Source organism: Protopterus annectens, chromosome 13.part0 (genome assembly GCF_019279795.1).
Source record: "Protopterus annectens isolate FY-2018-M chromosome 13.part0, PAN1.0, whole genome shotgun sequence".
Taxonomy (NCBI): Eukaryota; Metazoa; Chordata; order Ceratodontiformes; family Protopteridae; genus Protopterus; species Protopterus annectens.
Genome location: NC_056747.1, coordinates 198,459,271 through 198,483,223, shown reverse-complemented (window position 1 = coordinate 198,483,223; position 23,953 = coordinate 198,459,271). Strand labels below are relative to the sequence as shown.

Sequence of the window (23,953 nt, the reverse complement as noted above, 5' to 3'; positions counted from 1 at the left end):
GGTGCTGGTTATTAATGACCACTTCTCCTACTTAAGTAGAAAAGGGATAGAATAAATCTATATCCAATACCCATAATTTGGCCTGACTAAACTTCCTACTACCTGAAAGCGGGTTTAGAAATAGGTTGGTATTTATTTTCAGTATGATCTCCTGTAAATCAGCACCTATAAAATCCATAAAAGATAATATAACCTATTTTAAAAATTATAGTAAGTGAATGAGCCATACATATGACACGGCAGACGCATGTTGCCATACAAAGAAATGCAATGCAAGGGGCTTATTAGCTTTACAGGGACTGTTTTTATGGGCATAGTATTACTAAAAAGTGTATGTCATACTCCTAAATGTGCACTGACATCCACTAATGTAAAATTGCATAAAGGCATCCAGGAATATAACAGAAAGGAAGGTACTATACTTGGATATAGAATGGTAGAAATGAGGTGTATAAAGGCTACTGCCTAAGCCATGTGTGAGGAGTGGATCTAATGAGGTTTAAAGAAAGCAATACAGGTACTATCAAAACAAGAATAAATTAAATCATCCAGAAAGGATCTTAATCTCTGAAATAAAATCAGAAAAGTCTGAGAACATAACTAGTCAAGGAGTCCCAGGGGGGTGGCTAGACAAAACAGACTTAATAACAAGGGGGCATCAAATTAGAGTGACAGCTTGGAACCAGGTAAAACCACAACATGGTTATGTTCTGTATAAAATTTAAGACCATGTTCAGAAGGTGGTTGGGAGAATTAGGTTTAGTGGTAATTACTGCAAATGGCGGACATTGGAAAATTAAACTTTGAAGGTCCCAAAAGGAATAATAAAAATGAGGATAAGTGGAAGGGGAAAAAAAAGAGATGAGCAAATCAAAACTAAGTCTTCTGGTGGGGTGGACAAGGAACAAAGAAGAAAACAAAAAACTAACTTAATACAGTATATAGAGTGTGAAATATACAACTACTGCAGTACTAAACCAAAAATACTAAGAGTTACTGTCAACAGGAGACATACTTCAATAAATAAAACATTACAACTTGAGATACTTTGACAAATTTGTCAAACACCTTATTTTCCTTACATTTTCCTGACTCTCCTCCCTATTCTCTTCATTCACCCTTTTCCCCTCATGTGCCTCATCTCTTTCTTCTCCCCACTGCCACTGATAATTTGCACCATCACACTGTCTCAGGCATTACATTCCAAGGTCCAGTCACAACCTCCCATCGCCAGTATTTCTTCCAGTCTACCTTGAAACATCCTCTACCTGGTCCCACCCATGTTCCCTTCTCTCTGTCCCTTTCCTTTATTTCTAACCCTCCCACTTGTCTCCAAACAATGAAGCACATCCAAACCATATGCCCCCCCCCCCCATTTACACTTAAATGCACATTAGTCTAGCTATCTAAATGATTAACCATACATCTGCTTTCCATTAACTCACCATTCTGGCAACTCTACAATGTATGCATTCCATTACTTTAAACTTCCTTTTCCTCTAATTTTTGTCCACTCAACCGGTGACCACCACAAAATGGATCAAGACTGATGGATAAGACGTTTGCTATGCAAAACCATATTACCCACTATGAGGAAATAACAGCCAGAATAAGGTAACTAGCTTGCTACTCAGAATCTGTTCTGCTACATTCGGTGGAAGACCAAAAGGCTTTTAAGTATCCAGCTCCCTCAAAGAGCCACTTTTAGGCAAAGTAACCAAAGTTCCCACCCTATAGTCATGTCATTATCACTCCAGTTAATTAGGACAGATCCAGATATTTATCATGCACTATTACAAACTTTTATCATCCAGAAATCAGTTTATCTGGACCGTCCTTCATCCTTACCTCCATAAAGATCAGTCTCTCTTAACATTTCTTGGCTACCTTAACATACCACATCAGTTTATTTTCCTTCTGTGACATCCTTATTATATCTGCTTTGCATAAAAAAAACACCTTACCCATCCTTCCACAGACTACCATCTTTTCACTAATAAGCTGTCTTATCCCTCACTTTAGCCAGGCTTGTTGACGCATGTCTCCTAAAACTATTTTCTCAAGCTCACCAGCTGTTCTCAGTCCCTTCCATATTATTGCACTGTTTCTAAACAGAATGAAGTCAACCCTCCTTAGTACTGCTTAGTTAACTGCTACATTATTATCAGTAAACGTGTATGAACACCAACAGCTCGTCCAGGCAGCCGTGACCCACTTAAGTTAAGGTACACAAACACAAAACCCGCAAGTCAACCTCAAATCCTCAAAAGCCACTAAAGTTTCTGGAGCAGGGAGTGGGGTGAATTCCCTTTTACAGCAAAGTTACAGAGTTCTTCACCGTCTAGATATAATCGTGATTAGGGTTACCACCTGTCCCACTTTGCGGGGGACAGTCACTCTTTGGGCAGTTGTGTCCTGCAAAGAAATCGAAAAAATGGCAAATGTCCTGAGATTTTAGGACAAACATATTTCCTACATTTTATGTATTAGTTGCATAAAACAGTTTTTCTGTATCTGAAACACCCAAATGTTATTAAAAACAGAATAAGCAACTAACATGCTACAAGAATAAGCTTTTATTTAGGCTAAAACGTGAAAATTATGTCCTTTGTACTCGCCGTGGGTATGTTTTGCCCTGCAAAATCTGACGTTTGTACCAAAAATGTCCCACTTTAGGCATCTGAAAAGGTGGCAACCCTAATCGTGATCAATCCCACAGAGCTACAGGAATATGGTATTTCACCAATCCAGATGTACATAGACCAAAGCATAAATAAGTATGGTCTCATCTAGCAAAATAAGGCATTCTAGCATGGGGGATGCTCATCAAAGACCACTCAGCATTCGCATCCTAAATTTGAACTCTAATATCCGTAACCATTAACAGAAGGGCTGGAGCTGTGGGGACATTTAAGGCTACACAATAACAGTTCAGATACAACAATATCCAAAAATATATACAATTAAAATACTACGTTCAAAAACAGCATGAAAAGTGGCCGTGTCTCAAAAACAATGCAAAACGTTACACACGTAACTCCTGTTTCCCAGCTGCTCCTTCCTGAAACGTTACGATCAAATGAATACTTACTAAACAATACTTTCCCACAATAAAAACAAAACAATCTGTTTAAGAAAATCCTCCTACAACTTACTTTAACAATTTCCAACTACACACATAAAGCACCCTACAACATATCTGAAAGCTAGTATTAGTTCCGCCGGAAGCAACCGCAAATGCTGCACCACACATATAGTTCCGACCTTTAGAATTAAAGATTACACCAATGATCGTTGCTTCCGTGTTTCATATAATAACTCAGTAATACTAGAAGATAGAAATGGTGCTGCCTGTAAACAGAAAAGTGGGTTTACAAGTTTCTGAGCAAACGTTAGTTGTAATGGACAATGATGCGCGGCTTTTTCCTGAACAGAGTAGTAGTGTATATATATCCATATATTGGTTGGGTGTGCACAGTGTTTTTTCTACTAACTTTACTTTATCTTTCTTGAACCTGTGCTCCCAATTCCATATCGCATTTTCAGTTGCAGTTTGCGGTCGCGGCGACGTGTTTCCCAGGGGTGTGAACGCGCGGCCGCTGGACCTGCTTTCATTGGAAACAAAAGACATGAGGTACAATGAAAAAGAGCTTCTCTTACTTGCCAGACAACCCGCAGAAAAGGCAGCTGAGCTGTTCATGAAAGGGTACAAGAAGGGAGACGGTAAGTCTAAGTGACCAGTGTATTGTATGCTACACGGATACGGAGTGAACGAGATAACTGTGTTGGGAATTAGTTACATTCCCAGGACTAGACTGGTTCTTGAGTGGGATAGTGGTAATACACTGACAACTGTCAGCTGAATTGCAAGTCAAGTGCCCCTCCCCCATTCTTCACTTCGTGAATTCTCCATCCTCATCCAAAATGGGCGTGTCGTGTACAGTACTGTATCATTCGGATCGCTTGATCTGTAACTTTTTAGTACGAAGACCAATCGCAGGACTCTTGACAGAGCACACCGTTCTCAGGCAGAAGTACAAGCTTAAATCATGGTGTGCCCGAGTATTTTTTTTCGCGTTTTATTTTAGAATGTTAGTCCAGTTTATTTGACTTTTCTCGTACGTCTTAAAGTTTGCTAATATATAAAGACGATAATACTGAAAACAAACACAGTAAACCTATTAAACATCTCTTACCTTCAGAGTCAGAGACATACCCAGAAATAATCAAGGACAGCTTTTAAAATATTAGTACTATTGACGGGAGGAGTTGACCAAATATGTTGGTGTAAATTAATTTGCATTTTCTGAAGTAAAACGTCTATCCCTCTAATTATTGTCATTGTTATTTAGTGTAGTCCATCACATTTTCTCTTAAAAATTCCCAGTTTTAGGAGGGATTATGGGGGAAAGAGAGACAGCGAAAGATACCGTAAAATTGTAAGCCAAAGTCAGGGATATCCCTGAAACTAAGGGACGTTTTGAGAGCTATAGTAATAAGGAGAGTAAGTGTTTTGATACAGTATGTGTACAGACATACATGCGCGCGCACACACACTGCATATACATACACACAGATGCATATGTGTGTGTGCATGCACGTAGGTCTTCAGACATGTGAACATACATATAGATTTGAGTGTGTGTGTGCATGCATGTGTTCAATTTCAAACTGTGCTTCTCATGGTGTAATTTTTAACTAGTTATGTTTTGTAGGGTAGTAAAGAAAAACAATTTCTAAGAACAGTTTGAAATGCTTCACTGTTGATTTGGAAAGTTTGAGTATGGTGTTGTGTGCTGCATGAATGTACTTAAATGTATATTCTTATCTAAAAGAAAAGAAGCATCAGTGTTGTATGACACATTCAAGTATGAGACCTGACACTTAAAATTGTAATGCTTTCGTGTTGCTAGCTCTTGCTTACTACAGAATGTCATCGACCATATTTAAGTCTTATGGATAATGTGAACTACTATCTGTTTTTGTGATGTGGTGTATTTTTTGGTGCAGCAACAGTAATGTTTAATTTTTAATATGTAATATTTGAGTGCTATGTCTGGAAAGAAAATGTAGATTTTTTTTAACCATTTGTTGCAGAAAATGCCCTGCAATGCCTTTTTTAAATGGTTGTACTTTAAGAAAGAGAATGAACCTTTCAAAATGGCACTAGGTGTAGAAGGCAAACTCTTATAGGATCATAGGAGGTTACTAAGCTAATGGCCCTGGGGCCCTTACAAGCCTAGACAAGAGTTTATCCCCAAAAAGAAACTTCAGTCAGCACCTGTTGTCCCTGTCAGTGAGGACATACGTGGAACCCCTGGGATAAATTTGTGGATTCCCATCCACTCATCAAGGTTGCGCTTGAAGGGGATCAGCGTGGTGCTGTGTATGTGAAGTCTATTCCAGAGACTGGGCAGCCTCTGGGAGAAAAGCATTTCTCTCCAGGTTTCGTTGATGTCGCATATTAGATTAAGGCATTTTGAGTGGGTAGTGCATGAGGAGTTAGACTTACGGATATGGAGCATCTTTAGTAGGGTAGGGTCCGAGATTGCCTTGTAGGCGAGACCGAGATCACCTCTGAGCAATCTGTACGATACCAAGTAGAGTGATAGTGATTTGAACCTGTCTGCATAGGACAGGTGTTGGAGGCCACGGATTCTCTTTGTGAGGTATTTCAGTGGCCTTTCCAGTTGGTACAGATGTTTGGAGAGGTACATCCCAGACGGGGCGTTTTAATCAATTATTGGTCTAACGTGGGAGGAGTATGGAGAGGTAATAACCTCCTTTTTTCTGGATGCAATCCCTTTACTTATGAGATGATCCAAGTAAAAAGGCTTTTCCGACCACTGTCACTGCATTTTGGTCGAATGTGAGGTTGTCAATCTGAGTACCCATGTCTCTCACCCCAGGTTGTGTGCTTAGGGAGTTGCCATTGATGTTGTAATCAGTAGGGGTCATGTTTTTGTGAATGTCATGATGGTACTTTTTTTTTTTTTTTGCATTTAGCTTAAGGCCATGATTTTGGCACCTGTCAGTGGCTGTGAGACCCTCTTCATAGGTGTGTACTAGGCTAATGGCCCTGGAGCCTTTACAAGCCTAGTCCATAGAAGTGCCCTGGCATAGTACCACCCAATGTTAATTCCCGGTGCCTCGATCAAGTAGAGCTACCGGAATGATCCCTGGGGTGAATTTCTATTTCTCATCTACTCCTCAAGATTTCTCTTGAAGAGGGTCAATGAGGTGCTCTGCTTGACATGTATGGGAAGTTTATTCCAGAACATGGGCAGTCTCTGGGTTATGAATCTGTTCCTCCAGCATGTTCTGTTGATTGTGGTAATGAGGTTGAGGTCTCCGGAGCATGGGGTGCGGAGGGATTGGGAATTTTTTTAGATGTAGCATTTCTGACAGAGCTGGGTCAGACATGGCTTTGTAAATCAAGCAGAGATTGCCTATTAGTAGACGAAGTGAGGCAGAGAATAGCTGGAGTTTTTTTAGTCTGTCCGTGTAGGACATGTGTTTAAGGCCTAGGATCCTCTTGCAATATGTTAATATAATTTGGGGAGTCGGTGACAGCACCTAACTTGCAGTCGTTCGCAAGTTTGGTCAGCCACAGGCCTTTTGTCTTTGCCTGGACCTCTGAGAAATAGATGCCAAACAGTAGGGTTCCCAGGACAGAACCCTGAGGAACCCCACTAGTGACAGGTCTGCTGTCAGAGGTGGAGGTGCCTATTTTGACTTTCAGGGTCCTGTCAGTAAGCCAGTTGGCCACCCACCTGATGAGATAGGGATTTATGCCAAGCTGTGTTAGCTTTCCGAGGATGCCCGCGTGGGGTATTGTGTTAGAGGCCTTGGCCAAGTCAAGGTAAGCTGTATGTACTAACTTTCCCTCATCCAGTGCCTTGGTGGCAGTCTCAAAAGTCAACCAGGTTCAACAGGCAAGATCTGCCCTTGACGAATCTGAACTGAGTGGGGTCAAGTACTATGTATCAATCCAATAAAGTAGGGTGTAGTGACACAGAAAAACAACAACAAAAAAAAATACTAATTCACAAAGTTTCACAACAGCCAAGGAGATGGACCACTCAAAATGTACAATCATTACACTTTTATTAAGATAAAATAAATAAAGCTCTTTAGTCCAAAAGACAAATGGACGTTTTCAGAATCTAAAAACACATAATGGGAGGTGGGGGTGTGTGTGTGTGATATATATATATATATAAAATCTCTCTCTCTCTATATATATATATATATATATATATATATATATATATATATATATATATATATATAAAAAATCTAGTAATGACAAACAATTAAGTCAAGTCTTCCAATATTTAAATCAATCCAACAGTATACCATTAAAAACATTCATTATAAATAAAAATACACAATAAAATCAACAACTAAATTAATCAAATATCAAAAACTCAATAATATTCACTGCATTATTGACTTTAAACTCAAAATTGGCTGAAAGGAAATATTTTCTTGATACCAGGAAAGTGAGAGGCATTGAGTTTAAGCTGCTATTTAATCTCTTTATTTTCTAAAAGCAACTTCTCCCCACCTCTAAGATCATAACCAGTCTGATCCAAAATAGCAAACTCGAATTTGGAACAATTAGGACTATTACTAAGTTGTTCAAAAAGGACCTTTTTATCGTTATGTTTACTTATATGATACAAATGCTCAGAGATTCTTTTTCTAAGGGCCCTATCAGTTTTGCCCACATAAAAAGCTGGGCAATCCTGGCACATAACTAGGTATAAAACTTTTTTTTAGATAACTGTTGCCCTTTCTAAAAACACCTTTGTGTTAGTGATATTATCTAAAACAGGAAACGCAGATTCAATAATATTAGAGGCATTGCTTACAAAACCCACACTTTTTCGTATCTTCCCCAAGGGACGTGTGAATAACCCTTTGTGGCCTCACATTTTCAAAATTAGCTTTTCGATTAAAGCCCGTTTTATACACAAAAGAAGGGTTGTCACCCAGTACTTGATACACAGTGGGATTACCTCTTAAAATATTCCAATGTTTAATAAAAATGTTCTTAACTTCCTTAGAATGGGGTCCATACTCCATTACTAATGTCCTCTCATACGTCATAGTCCCTTGCGTACAAATATCATGCTCTAATCCTTTCCCTAATAGTGTCTTATATTTAATACCCCAATGGGATATCACATATCCTTTCACATCATTAGTCAATTGTGAGGGGTATCCTCTCTGTAAAAACATATTGCCTATAAATTCTAGCTCATCTTTAAAGGACAACAACAGGATTCTATTATTAAATGCTCAATGTCTCTGTCCTTTTTCTCCCTATTTACTGTCCCTGCTATGAATAAACGACAATACAGCATTTAAAATATTTTAAATCGACTGTTTCTTTCCACCAGAACTGTACCTTTTTGTACTGTGGTGGTTTCACTTTCAAAAACTTTTATCCCACCCTGGAAAAGCTTGCTGGAGTCTCCAGTTCTTTGATCTCATCTAGGCCAATGAATACAGGTAGTTTTCTGGCTAATTCCCATCCCAAACTGACATCACAATAATCACATCACAAAAAAAAACAATACTTTCTTATACTCCTCACCAAACTCCAACATCTGTATAACCATTTTAACTCCAGGCTCACCATAAGTGGGGATGCCCAAATCCATCCTGTCCAAACACAAATGTCAGAACATAACACCCCCACTTTCTTCATCCCTGGGCAAATCAACAACAGCAGCAAAACCAACCATCTTTTAATGCTAAATATTAATATTAGAAGTATCAAAAATAAAATGCCTGAACTCCAGGCCACAATAGCACACTACTCCCCAGACATAGTTGCTTTAACAGAAACCTGGCTAAATAAAAACATAGCCAACTCAGAAGTTCTCCTTACCGGCTACAATATCATTAGACAGACCACTTCGTAAAGGGGGTGGAACTGCCTTTACTGTACAAGTCCAACTTAACTGTTCGTCAATCAATTATCAAACTCCTACCCCTCCCCCAATAATTGGGACATGCTTATCTCACAACTTCAACTTCACCCTAAAAAGGTCATCACCACAATTGTGATCTATATTCCACCTGGTAATACACCTGCTAGCCTTGAAGACTTCTTATCCTGGTGTTCTTCCACATACTCACAAGAAACCCTTATTCTGGGGGACTTCAACCTAGATTGGTTCACCTGTATATCAGAGCCACCAAGTAATCTAATAAATCTCCATGGCTACCAGCAGCTAGTTTAAATTCCAACTAGATATGATAAAAAATCTTAAAGGGAATCCATCCTTGACTGGGTCCTAACTAACAACCCCACATTGTACCCTCACACAGGCAGTCTCCCAGACACCTTAAGTGACCACAACATAATATACTTTATACGTAGTAGAACATGCATATGCAAAACCACTAACTATATATCCACTAGAAACTCAAAAAAATTCTCTCTTGAGGTCCTCAACACTTTACTCTGTAACTGTGACTGGACCCCCTAAAAACCCTCCCACTTGACCAGGCTGTAGCATATTTCAACAAAACATTTCTACAACACCTAGACAGTCACTCCATTGCGCAAAATCAAGGTTAGAACCTCTACAAACCCTGGCTCAGTAAAGACACCAAACAAATCCTCAAGTCCAGAAACACTGCCTGGCTTTACTATCAAAAAAACAAAGAAACACAAAACCTACGTACCAAGAACTGTCCAACCGTGCAAAAAAATGCATTAGGCTGGACAAAAAATCTTACTACACAACATTACAAACTAAATATCAACACAACCCGCAAAAATTTTGGAAAAATGTATACCAGCTACTAAAATCCACCCAAAAGGCTACCCCCAAACCAACCACCCCTGACACTAAAGTTCCCATCGAAACACAATTCATCTCCCACTTTGTGAACTCAATTCTATCCTTAGTATCACAGGACTGTTCCTTCCTCACTATCCCCCCCAACACAAATAACACTAATACAAACTTTACCCTCAAAACAGTTTCCACCACTTCAATCAAAAGCATGCTGTCCAAACTAAAAACCTCATCAACAGCAGCCGACCTACTCCCCAGCTATTTCTTGAAACTCACAGCAGATGCTCTTGCTATCCCAGTCTCCACTCTCATAAACAGATCAATTGTTGAAAACTATGTGCCCAAACTCTGGAAAATATCCTATGTTACACCCATACATAAAGGCGGGACCTCCACTGAACTTAATAACTACAGACCCATTGCTTTACTCTTCCCCCCTGGCCAAAATCCTAGAAAAATGCATCCATACCCAGATGCTAAACTATCTCCTAGACGGCAACATCCTGTCACCTACTCAGCATGGTTTCAGACCTGCCCATAGTACCACTTCAGCCCTCCTCTGCTTCACAGACACAGTAAACCGTCTCAAAAAAGAAGGCATACAGGTGTCAACTCTGTTTTTGGATATGTCCAAAGCATTTGACACAGTCTCACACCAAATCCTGCTAAACAAACTAAACCAATATCATCTATCAAATTCCACTCTTACGTGGTTCCAAAGCTACTTAACTGACGGGTACCAAACTGTGAAATGGGAAAATTCTCTCTCTCCTCAGCTGCCCATAACTGTAGGAGTCCCACAGGGTTCTATCTTGGGACCACTACTATTCACAGTCTTCACAAATGACCTCCATACCTCCACACAGCATGCATCTATAATTCAGTATGCAGATGACACTACCTTAATCTGTGCTGCACAAAACATTCCCACCCTCCTGCAAACAACTCAACTAGCATTCTCTGACATTGAAAACTACCTTACCAAAGCCCAACTTATCCTCAATCCAAAGAAAACTCAGTTTATGATTATATCCAGTTCTAACAAAAACACTAACAGTCAATTCACTATCTACTCCACAAATGCTACTCCAATTGCTCCAGTGGCACAGGCTAAGCTATTGGGAATAACCATAGACTCCCACCTAAAATTTGATAGTCATCTCAACTTAACTATTAAAAAAGTACATGCCAAACTGGGGTCACTCTACCGTATCAAACCATTTCTTACCAACAACACAAGATCAGCCATTGCTCGCTGCCAACTTCTATCCACCCTACTCTATGCATCTCCCATTCTGACTAATCTCAACAAAACTGAACTAAGCAAAATGGAAGCCTGCTATAACAGAATTGCCCGCTTTGCTGCAAATTGCTCATATAGAACTCATCACTGTACTGCTTTGAGACAGCTCCACTGGCTTGAACTGCCCAACCTCCTAACCTACAATCAGCTCTGCCTCTGTCATTCTATGACCTCCCCAATAAGTGTCCTGCTCTCAAAAACCTAGTACAACATCACTCAGCCAAAAGACCTCTTGGATCATCAAGCAAACTACTACTAGAAGTCACCAACAGCTACAATAGCTTTGGAGATGCACTATATAGTAGTTCAGTGGCTAAAAAATGGAACTCTTTCCCTACTAGCATTCAAAACACATCATCCAAAGCCTCCTTTAAAGACCTCATCAGGCAACATCTCAAGCAAAGTTGGCAGTGCCATGATTGCTCCCCAGGCTAATGAAAGCGGATAACATATACATACTAAATCTAGAGCACTTGATGATAGTTTTCAATCTTACTCACAAACTCTGGCTAATCTACAATGTATGTACTGTACCTGTGTACTATGTATGTATTCTACCTATGTTCCAAATTTCAGCTGTACACCACAAATCTATTAATTACCTTTATTTTTAAAACTAATATTTTTGTTTGTTCTCTCCACAGTAACTGTTTATGTGCCGCATACCACTGTAAAAACATGTCTCTTGTAATTTGTGTGTATGCGGTGGTGGTGCTGCGATAGCGATGTCGCCTCACAGTAAGACGTTGTCCTGTTCGATTCTCAGCTAGAGCGTCTTCTGTGTGGAGACATGCGTGAATGTGCGTACCTTAGTTGAAGATTGTGCGTCAGGGCCGGCAACTCGGCACGTAAAAATCTACTGCCAATCATTAGCGGACTGGAGTTCCACTGTGGCAACCCCTAACCGGGAAAAGCCGAAAGACACAAGACAAGACTGATATGTCTAAACTAAATGTGTCTGTAATTTTTCTTTGTGGAGCTTTTCTCCCCGGGCATCTGCTGAAAAGGGGCCTTTTCGGCTCAGTCAGACACCCCCGGTTAACAAATGTAAAATAAATAAATCATCATGACTGTCCTAAAAACGTACCCATGCTGTGATGTCACAGCTCCCTGGTCCTTCACCTACCCATACAGAAAGTAAAGGCTGGAACAAGGAAACAGTACACGAGTCAAGTCTCCTGCTGTGAGCTGTCAATCACATCAGGTAACAGCTGAAATTACCCTTAGCACTTTGACTGCTAGGGAGGTTAAGTGTGATGGGAGATGAGTCAAAGTAGTTCAGTTCAGGCTTCACAAAAGACTGCAATTTAGGCATTCTAAAAAAAAAAAAAGCAGCAGTAAAAAGCACTTTTAAAGTCTGTTTGGTGGCATTTACACTGTGTTTTAAGTAGCCATTGAATGGCATGAATTTACACAACTGTCTTTCAGTCAGTTTGTTATAGGTATGCATGTAAAATCGATGCAGTGACAGGAGCTTTAGGAAGAGAGACCTGCCTGATGTCATTTTTTACAGACAAGCTCTGCATTGTGGGATACCTAGAGACGGACAACGATCAGAATTACTTCAAGATGCCAGACCTCATGTGGTCAGACTCAGAAATTAAGTATAAAAATATTAAAAAAAAAACAGTAAATTGTCCCAGAGTGGTGTTTTATATACAGTACCGGCTGGTAAATGAACCTTTTTAGGGTATAGACATTTTAGAGTTGACAGAAGAACCATCCGGTTCAAATGTATTGTTGTTTCTTTCTAATAAAGAACTCTGATCGGGTACTACTGTCATATCACTGGAATCATAATGAACCACTTTGTCGTCAAATAGTTATTGTGAACATTGAAAAGAAGACACCTTTTATGATGGTTCTGAAACAGACATCTCTGGTTAAAACACTGCAAAACTTTTGGAAAAAAGCATTGAAATCCATTGGGATGGGACAAGCCGGCAAAGTGGACAAATCAAGCTCGTTCAAATTCTTTTGGTTAGCCAATGGCCAAAACTCCATAAAAATGGTTTCACTGATGGAAGCCCAACTTAAAACTCAAATCAACTAAGTATCCAAAACAATAACAATTACAACATATAATTTTAAGTACTTTCATCTTTTACAACAAACTTCTACAGAAAAAAAAATCATTCTGCTTCCTAACACTTAATAATGTATTAATAAATAATCATGTGACCAATTACTGTAATTGTCAGTATTAAAAAAAAAAAAAAAAACTTTTTTGAAACATGTTGAATTAGATTTAAGGGGAGGTACATTTAAGAATAAAACTGAATCCTAATCCCTCCGAGCCACTCTCTCTAGGGACCTAAACCTTGTCTCCACAATAAACAGGACATGCTGGAGGGATAGATTCCTGTCCAGAGACTTCCCATACTCTGGAACAGGCTACCCATCTATGTCGAGCAAAGTTCTTCATTATCACTCTTCAAGAAAAATCTTGATGAGTGGATGGGGAATAGGAAATACACCTCGGGGATCACTTCTGTGTCTGCTCGACAGTGGCACAGGAAAATAACTTTCTTGGGTGGCGTAAGCCAGGGAATCTTGTTGGCTAGGCTTATGTAGGCCCTTGGGCCAATAGCCTAGTACCTACCTATGAAACCAGAGAAACGCTTTGGCAGTTGCAGTTACTGACAGATACCCAGGGCTAAATGAAAATATTAATATTAAATGTTTTTTGATGAATTGAAAAATGAAAGTTTTTGTAAAGTGTTACTATTTTAAATCATTGTTTTTTGTATTGAATTAATTAAGGTAGTTGGCCATGTGATTGTGTTGGGAAGTGAGATGATGGTTATTTTCAGAAGTCTTCTGTTATTATAAAATACAAAAGCACTTAAAATTTTACATCTGTAATTGTTATCATTTTGAATGCTTAGTTGTAATACATAGCTGCTTTTGCTCTGACTCCTCAATTTTGAGGATTAGCATCAAGACACAAAGACACAGTCAGTTAACATACTAAATGGAAGTTAAGAAAAGAAAGTGAAGGAAGAATAAAAGTGTCACCAGTAGCGGATTGTTGCTTAGACTGTTCACTGATATGACCCCCTGATGAAGCTCAGGTAATGGGTAAGCATATGGGACTGTATTGGACAAAAGTAAGGAAGGGTATTACATCATATATATGGGCATGTTTCAGCAGGGACTGTTGTCATATCACTTATGTAACACCACATGCTGCTTTGTCTTTCTTTCACAGATATCTTTTGTTAAACTTATGTGTTAACATTTACATTGTACATGGTTCTTACTAATTTGAATTATGTAATTTTAAATATTTTATATTAGCAGATGATATGGTACAAGTACAGTGTGTGCTGTGAATATGTAAATTGTCATGTGCAGTCAACAGTCTTCTTCTTCTTTCGGCTGTTCCCGTTAGGGGTTGCCACAGTGGATCATCTGTATCCATTTCTTCCTGTCCTCTGCATCTTGCTCTGTCACACCGACCACCTGTATGTCCTCTCTCACCACATCCATAAACCTTATCTTAGACCTTCCTCTTTTCCTGTTACCTGGCAGCTTCATCCTTAGCATCTTTTTCCCAATATACTCTGCATCCCCCCTCAGCACGTCCAAACCAATGTAATCTTGCCTCTCTGGCTTTGTCTCCAAACCTTCCAACCTGGGCTGACCCTCTAATATACTTATTCCTAATCCTGTCCACCCTCGTCATACCTAGTGCAAATCTTAACATCTTTAACTCTGCCACATCCAGCTCCGACTCCTGCCTTTTTGTCAGTGCCACTGTCTCCAACCTGTATAACATAGCTGGTCTCACTACCCTCTTGTAGACCTTCCCTTTCACTCTTACTGGTTCTCGTCTGTCACAAATCACTCCTGACACTCTTCTCCACCCACTCCATCCTGCCTGTACTCTCTTCTTCACCTCTCTTCCACACTCTCCATTACTCTGAACTGTTGATCCCAAGTATTTAAACTCATCCACCTTCACCACCTCTACTCCCTGCATCCTCACCATTCCTCTATCCTCCCTCTCATTCACACACATATATCCTGTCTTAGTCCTGCTGACTTTCATTCCTCTTCTCTCTAGAGCATATCTCCACCTCTCCAGGGTCTCCTCCACCTGTTCCCTACTCTCATTACAGATCACAATGTCATCTGCAAATGTCATAGTCCACAGGGACTCCTGTCTGATCTCGTCTGTCAACCTGTCCATCACCATTGCAAATAAGAAAAGGCTCAGAGCTGATCCTTGATGTAATCCCACCTCCACCTTAAATGCATCCATCACTCCCACCGCAGACCTCACCACTGTCGCACTACCCTCGTACATATCCTGTACCACTCTTGCATACTTCTCTGACACTCTCTAAGTCCATAAAAACACAGTGCAACTCCTTCTGACCTTCTCTGTACTTCTCCGTCAACACTCTCAGAGCAAGCATCGCCTCTGTAGTGCTCTTTCCTGGTATGAAACCATACTGCTGATCACTAATCATAACCTCCCTTCTTATCCTAGCTTCCACTACTCTTTCCCATACTTCATGCTGTGACTGATCAGTTTAATCCCTCTGTAGTTACTACAACTCTGCACATCACCCTTATTCTTAAAAATCAGTGCCAAAACACTTTTTCTCCATTCCTCAGGCATCCTCTCACTTTCCAAGATTTCATTAAAACAGTTAAAAACTCCACTGCCATTTCACCTAAACACCTCCATGCTTCCACAGGTATGTCATCTGGACCAACAGCCTTTCCATTCTTCATCCCCTTCATAGCTATCCTTACTTCCTCCTTGCTAATCCACTGCACTTCATGATTCACTATCTGCACATCATCCAACCTTCTCTCCCTCTCATTTTCTTCAATCATCAGCCCCTCAAAGTACTCTTTCCATCTGTTCAACACACTCGCTTCGCTTGTGAGTACGTTTCCCTCATTATCCTTTATTACCCTTACCTGCTGCGCATCTTTACTAGCTTGGTCCCCCTGTCTAGCCAATCGGTACGGGTTCTTTTCTCCTTCCTTAGTGTCCAACCTTTCATACAACTCTTCATATGCCTTATCCTTAGCCTTCGCCACCTCTCTGTTTGCCATGCACCTCATCTCCTTATACCCCTGTCTACTTTTTTCATCTCTCTGACAATCCCACTTCTTCTTCGCCAACCTCTTTCTCTGTATACTCTCCTGTACTTCCTCATTCCACCACCAGGTCTCTTGTCCTCCTTGCAGATGTCACACCAAGCACCTTTCTAGCCATCTCCCTTACTAGCTCTGCTGTGTTAAAGTATATTTTATTCAAACTGAGTATTTTACATTTTCTTAACGTATTTAAATGCTTATATAGATTTACTTTTCATGGTTTCTGTGTGCCTGTGGCTCTGGTCATGGCTGGAAATGGTTGCTAGCATGCTGACGTATATCTACTTACCAAAGCAAAGACGAAATATACTTGTCTGTATTTTGCCAATGTTTTGCTTTTGACAGAAAATAAATTGTTCTGTTAGAAATATAAAGACTAGAAGTGTTTATGCTTTAAAGTCCACACCGTATTCCTGTTACTATTTATGTTCTTACCTTGAACACCTGTAGAGCAGGGCTGTAGCCAAATGTAAATATCTACTCTTATTCTTGTAAGACTGGCATCTCTATAAGAGATTTAAACGCATCATATCTAAATGCCTGCCTGCCGCCACTGTTAAAAATGGATGCCTTTCCTCAGTTTTTTTTTTTCCAACAGTTTGCTCGAGTCACACCAGATTCTTATAGCAGCTCCATGAGCAATTGCTAGTATCCATGGAGTTTACCAGGCAATTAGGGGAAAGAAGTAGATACTCAGGCCTGTCTTCCATGACACACACACACACACACACACACACACACACACACACTGGGAATTCATAGCCACCAGTCCACCTAGCTCATGTTTTAAGGGTAAAGGAGTAAGCAAAAGTACACACATTAAACCCAAGTGAATACTGGAAATGTACAGGCTCCACACAATAAGCAACCAAGCTGAGAACACCTTGCTGCAAGGTAACAGTGGTATTACTGCACCTCTGTGCCACCTGTAAACAAACCCGTACAGTGTTCTATATTATAGAATTATACTTAGTCAAGTAGGCGTCAAACTGTACTAGAGTTTATTTGGTACTCTCTCTTAGAATTTAGTTCATTTATGCTTTTACCCAACTGGATAAGGCTTAAATTTTAGCAAATTTCCAGGGGGAAATTAACTGAAGTTAAAAAGTGAAAATTTGAAGCTTCAAGACGTAGAGTGAAAAATAGTAACCTCAAATTACTGATTGGCATTTTGATACGGTGTAATATAATGGCATTAAATACTGTAGTTATTAAAGGAGTACATTAGTGTCTGTCACTTCATATAAGAGGAAATTAGAATGTGGCATGAGGGGAGTAAAATGGGCACTGGGATGTGAGCTCAGAAGCAGGGGAAACAGAAACAACTTGGAGGATTGGCAAGTGGCTAGTTATTGGATACAGAAGACCATAGTCCCAAAACGTTATGAAATTTGAGATGAGACTAGTTATATAGTACAGATGACCAGGTTTCAAAAATGTTGTGCAGTCTGAGACTAGTACTTAAGACTGTAATCACCTGTATATAAAGAATGTTTAGCCGGACCTCTTTACAGGGAAGACATTATTTTACCTCACGCATGTTTGAAACGGTTAATGCCTTGGCTTCCATTTTGTCAGTTGTCAGATTGTTCATGGCTTTTATTTCTCTTTCTGTAGAACCACATTGTATAGTCTGCTTTTAACCATACACCCTCTGTCCGTTTTCATTTATGAGTGGATCATTGTTGAGTAGAGTAGTTTGCAGTTTACTACCTTCATTTGAAGTTTCAGATCTCAGTATCGTATCTTTTTGCAAGGCCATGATAAGGTGACCGATTAGTTGGGGGCATGCATGGATGCATATGAATACTGTATAACAAGGTTTTGGTAAGATGTGCATGTGCATTCTCCCCTACTGGGACTATGTCATGACTAATACAGAGCCACAGGCTTTGCATTGGGGATATTTGTATCTGATTTTACATTTTTTTTTTAAGACAACATCAGAGGATTGGGACTAACATCTAGGAGAAATAGGATGGGAACTTGCATAGGTCTTGGATAATTTGTGTTGCATTTTGGAACAAAAATCAGCAAAGAGTATACAGAGTAAGGTTGTGTGTGTGTGTGTGTGTGTGTGTGTGTGTGTGTGTGTGTGTGGGGGGTATAGGAATAATGATCACACCTAGCTTAAGTGGTTCAATCCTTTGTGAAAGTGTTGTGGTAAGAACAGACAGATGTGTGCGTGTATTGCAAGGAGAGTAGAGCATAGAGAAGTTGCTACTTTTAAAGTTCTCCTACGATGCCATACATTGATATTACAGTACAAGAGACCTTTTTGAAGTTGAACATACCATTATTATTGGAAATACATAGATATAAGTTCAAATATTGTGATACCAATCTTTCAACGTATTAGCCGTCAGGAAGCTTGATTGTCTTTATTGAATGTAAACATTTTCTTATGTTCTACATTTAGGCCAGAAATGCTTGTGTGATTGTTGAGGTATTTGATTTAATGCTGTGGGAAATTTATTCTAAAGGTGTGGTATAGGTCTTGCTGTAAACATATACTGTTTTTCTGGTATTAGTGTTTGTTAACATTGTTACCCAACTTTGTATTGTACCATCCATCTGTCTGCTTCATGTACACCTTTTTTTTTTTTTTTTATTTTAAGGGAAATGGATCTAAATAGAGAGATATACAGGTAGTCAGAAACTCGTTTACAATGTCTTAACCTCTCTGAGATTTATTTGGTCTGGATAGTCAGAAGCATTTCAACTCCTTGCATCTTTGTATTGACATCCCCTCCACCTGTATGATAGACCAGTTCCACTGACTGATCAAATAATGGTATTTGTTGGTCTTTATCTCCAATTTTGCCAGCATGAAACTTCCAATATGAAGAGCAAATTATTTAGTACTCCAAGGCAAGGCAAAGAATCAGAACTATCTATTAAATTTGCCACTTCAAAATTTTGGCCAAGACCCTCGACTTCTATGCCCGTCTCTATCTCGTGTGATTTGTGGAAAATGGAAATGCATGCCTATGTTTAAAGCAGACACTGCGAGAAACCATTGATAAAGCTAAAGCTCTTTGGCAGGATTTTGGTAAACTAGCTCAGGAGAAGCAAGTAGCACCATCTTAAAATTACTATCTAGTGAAACAGAGAAGCTGTCCGGCTAAATTCAGTTAGGCCTCAAGGAAAATAAATATTAAAGCGGCAGCTTGTTAAAGTTGTTTATATTACATTTGCAAGGCTCTTTTTTTTTTTTGTTGTGCTGGACTATAGTGATTCCTCTTTTCAAGCAGGTTGCACAGTCCTGTATCTGTGCCCCGTCCACTCAGTTTAAATGCTGCATCTGAGTGTCAACAGCTTCCTGCGGAAACACTGCAGTTTTCATTATTGCTCATGGATTGTGAGATCAAGTACCTTTTCTTGGGGTCATTGCTAGTTATCATAATCCAGGTATTCAGTATATAGAGTTGGAAATCAGTTGTCCAAACAATATTAATAAACATAAATGCTGCCACTTAGACTGTATGACTTATTCCAGTAATGAATGCCAGGTAGGCAGTTGGCCTGAACTGTTGAGAGTAGACAAGGACTGTTGTATCTGTTTTGCTTTGTGCATGACCACCCAAGCTCCATAATATTTCCACGTGTCGTGTATGTGGGCATGCATGTATATGGCACCTGGGGAAAATGCAAGATTATTATAACAGTTAAGTTACAGTGTCAGGAGTGCTACTGTGCTGTAATTTTACAGACATGTGCTTGTAAAGTGTGACTTTTTCCAGCATTTGATACTACATAGCGTTCCAAAGTGCTAACTGCATACTGCTGCAGAAGGCCTAATCTCAAAATGCTAAAAAAAAACTACGTAGAGTTCCAAAGTGCTAACTGCCTACTGTGCAGCAGGTCTAATCTCAAAATGCTAAAAAAAAAAAAAAAAAAGATACAGTGTGTATATATATATATATATATATATATATATATATATATCTATATAAAAATGTTCTGACATGTCCAAGCTGAAATGTCAGGTAATAACAAAACTTGCAAGTAACTTATGCAGTATTTCACATTAAGTATGTACATGGTGGTTCTTTTCTTGACTATGAACTGATAGATGCTCCTAATAAACTAACTTTATGATTTGATACTCCTGTACAGATTTTAAATTTAGCAAATTATCCTGCAATGGTCAGTCAGTGTAATGTGTTAAGTAAGGGACTTTAAATTTGTCTTTACTGTTATTCCCAGGCTGTGGGAAGTTTTGGTTGATGTTTACAACTTTGTTAGAAAATTAAAACTGTGATATTTCTTTGGGCTTCAGAAAAAAAAGCTAATGTTGCTGATTTTTATCTCAGTTGTACACAAAGGTAGCAGTGATAATAATGAACTTCATGATGGTGATGTTTTCATTAGGTTATTTTACACTGTCTGTGAGGACTTCACGAAGGAACAAAGTGATGATGGAATGTGATGATATCTGCTGTTTAAATGTTACTTTACCTCAACTCAATACATATAAAGTCTGTGAAAATGTTGGTACCTTCTGTCCTATGGTGTCCAATACTCGTACAGATGTTTCTGAGAAATTACTAATGCACGATTTAAAATAATTATTTACGAGAAGGAAAAAGCTTACTTGTAATCTTACAAAACAATATGGGATGCTGTAAAAGACCGAGAGAGGGGATGTAGGACAGGATGACTGGTAGTTAAAAAGTCAGTTGAATGACACAGTTTTTGTTTTTAATGGATCCTTGTGTTTAAAATTATCCAGTTTGTCAAATACTGAAAAGTGATGCTGATGATTAATTATATTAGCCAATATAAAAAGTGTTACAACTTTACTGTTATTTGGGGATTTTATCCTTTCAGCAATTACAGCTATTGCTACCCGTAAATCTGCAGGCCCCTGTTTTCTATGGGTTGTCTAATATTCATAAGTCTATTATGAACATCCCTCCCCTCCAGTTAGACCTATAGTGTCCCTTTGTGGAACTTTGCTGGATAAATTGGATTAATTGTTGTATTCTTCTTTGCGGTCCTTAATAATATTAGGGAATTCATATTTTCATGATTCTCCTCAGTTTTTGGAATAAAACTAAGGAGTAGGAAGACTGTTTTTTGGCTGCTTTTGATGTTTAGTCCATATATATATATATATATATATATATATATATATATATATATATATATATATATAGTAATTGTTTGGACTTAGGCAATTTCTTATTTGCCTGTTGAACCAGAAAATAATGCTATATTACATTTTTTTTTTTAATTTTGTGCAGAATGTAATTTTTTTTATTTTGATATATTTTCTCTTCAAAAGCAAGGAAGAGTGATAGAAGTTAGTTTTACCAACTCATTTACTTATTTTATGAATTATTTTGAAGAAAAATATATTTATTCAATGTATTTGCTAGATTTCGTTTGTTTTATACTGATGATTTATACTTTGAGGATACAAAGAAGTTATTTTATATATTTTTGATATTTCTTAATTCTAATGATTTGGGAATTTCTTTCACTGGACATTATGGGGGTAATATACCTTTCTAGATCTTAAATTGGAACTCATTAAAGGTAAACTTAGTACTTCTTTATTTAGAAGGGATACACCCACAAATTAATTATTGTGGGTTTTAAACCATCATATTTTATCTAAAGGAGAATGTATATGTGCCGCCCCTTTATCTAATTTAATGGGATTCTTATTTTCAAGAAGTTAGGATAATTTGATATTTTTTCAACAGAGATATGCTTATGGAGATGCTTTGAAGTCAGTTTCGTCTAATACATATGACACTGTGACACCGACAAGAAGGTTTCTGGTAGTGGTAAAAGTACATTTGGTGGTGGTTGTTGTTGTATGTATTTATTTTGTAACTTAATATACTCATTTATTTGATGCTATTGTTCCTATAGTGAGAACTTATTGGCTAGTCCTGCTTGCCATTTAATAGACACTTTTGTTCAATTTCCTATTAAATAGGTACTAGTTTTAAAGGTGGAATAATTTTTAGTAAGTTTGTTTGGATACCGTGTAGAAATTTTGGGCTTTTCTTCTTTTCTGCAACTCAGCCATGTTTCCATTATAAGGTTTGCATTTTAGTTTCCACGGAAATGATATTGGAGAATATTTCATATGTCAAACTTTGGTAATTTGTAGTATTTTTATGTTCGTGTTAACTTTTTTGTATTGGAGGAAAAAAGCTACCAGAATGATTAATGTTAGAATACTAGAGCATATTGATTGTAAAAATAAAAATGTGCTGAATTCAATTGCAGAACATCACTGGGAGCATCATGAAAGAAATCTGGATTTTTTTTTTTTTTTTTTTTGTCATGAGACAAATTACCAAATGCTTGATATATCAAGCAGTATTGCAGTTTAAAAACATTTCATTTAAACTAAATTAACACCAGAGTTGCCACTGAAAGCATTTTTATAGGTAGTTTCATTTGTTCTGGGTGGTGCATTGGCTGTTTGCCTTTGGCATTCACTGTGTGTTTGATTTTGGAAAAGTCTGTTGACTTAAGGCACTGTTCTAATAAATATTTCAACTTTTATTTGTTTATAGCACTGATCTTATAATGCCTTCAAGGGAAATGAATGGCTGCAAAGTGTAATGTATTTATTGCAAATATTTTACTTAAAATGCATCATTCAGAACAATCATTTAGTGTTTCTAATCTTTGTTAGTAACGAGTTTGCTCCTCTGCTGAATATCTATGTTGCTTATCAAATATATTTTACTTTCTATATTTCATAACTTTCTGCAGAAATATGCTGGTTAAATGGCAAAACTCAATTATCTATGTGTTTGTGTGCCATACTTACCTCTGCTGTTTGTTACTGGAGTCATGTCTGAAAAGGAACTCTGGACCCAGCCTGCTTACCCTGTTAAGAAGTTATAAAGTGCATTCTATTAGCTAGTGAGCAAGCTTTTCCGTGAGAGCAAGATGTTTACTACCAGGCTAATCCTAATTGTGTTTTTTAACCACTTCAAGTGGTTGAATTAACTACTCAAATATCTACCATGACAAAAAAATCTCACACAGGATGATGTTGCACCGAATTTCAAGTGTGTGTGTGTGTGTGTGTGTGTATGTACGTGTATGTATATATATATATATATATATATATATATATGTATGTATATAATATGCATTTATTTTTCAGCACTTTCACAGCATAAAAATACACTGGTAATGACTGTAAATAAACTGCCCCCTGTCTGCCTTTAAATTAATTTCTGCAATACTGGTTTGATTTTTTTCTGTGTCGTGGGGAATGTCTTGGCTCTCGTGGATGTAGGTCTGAGATCTTATCCTAGACAGTATAATGGGCCACTGCAGGACACACCCACTTGCACACACACTCTTACTGTTATTTACATTCTGCACATATGCCTACAGGCAGTCTTTGGACATATCTAATAGCATATGTTCAGGATGTGGGAGGAAACCCAAACACCTGATAAAACCCATGTGGAAATGGGTAGAACATACAGACTCTGCACTGATGGCACCCCAGAGAACCAAAAGCTTTAAGGCAATAGTGCTAACTACTGCAGCACTGTGCCTCCCTATTTTCTGAGTCTTTTCTAAATGTTTGTATCTTTTAAATATGTGTGTTCTTGTGCATTAGCATTTGTGTGATGTATGTAAAATCACCCTAACCTGCACTACTATGTAATAGTACGTATAGGGAAAACTGACAAAAAATATTAACAAGCATCCGCAA

At 38.4% G+C, this 23,953-nt stretch overlaps 2 protein-coding genes across 2 annotated transcripts in view; one reads left to right on the top strand and one right to left on the bottom strand.

Annotated features, from left to right (window-relative positions):
- The window catches only part of LOC122787869 (splicing factor 3A subunit 2-like), a 132,495-nt gene extending 129,251 nt beyond the window's left edge, over positions 1-3,244 (bottom strand). Inside the window, exon 1 of the mRNA XM_044054785.1 lies at positions 3,156-3,244. The gene's annotated coding sequence lies outside the window, so the exon portion shown is untranslated. The remainder of the gene's footprint in view (positions 1-3,155) is intronic.
- Positions 3,230-23,953, top strand: part of PLEKHJ1 (pleckstrin homology domain containing J1) — a 326,732-nt gene continuing 306,008 nt past the window's right edge. The window contains exon 1 of the mRNA XM_044090767.1: positions 3,230-3,723. Within this exon, the coding sequence (XP_043946702.1) occupies positions 3,342-3,723 (382 nt within the window). The 5' untranslated portion in view covers positions 3,230-3,341. The remainder of the gene's footprint in view (positions 3,724-23,953) is intronic.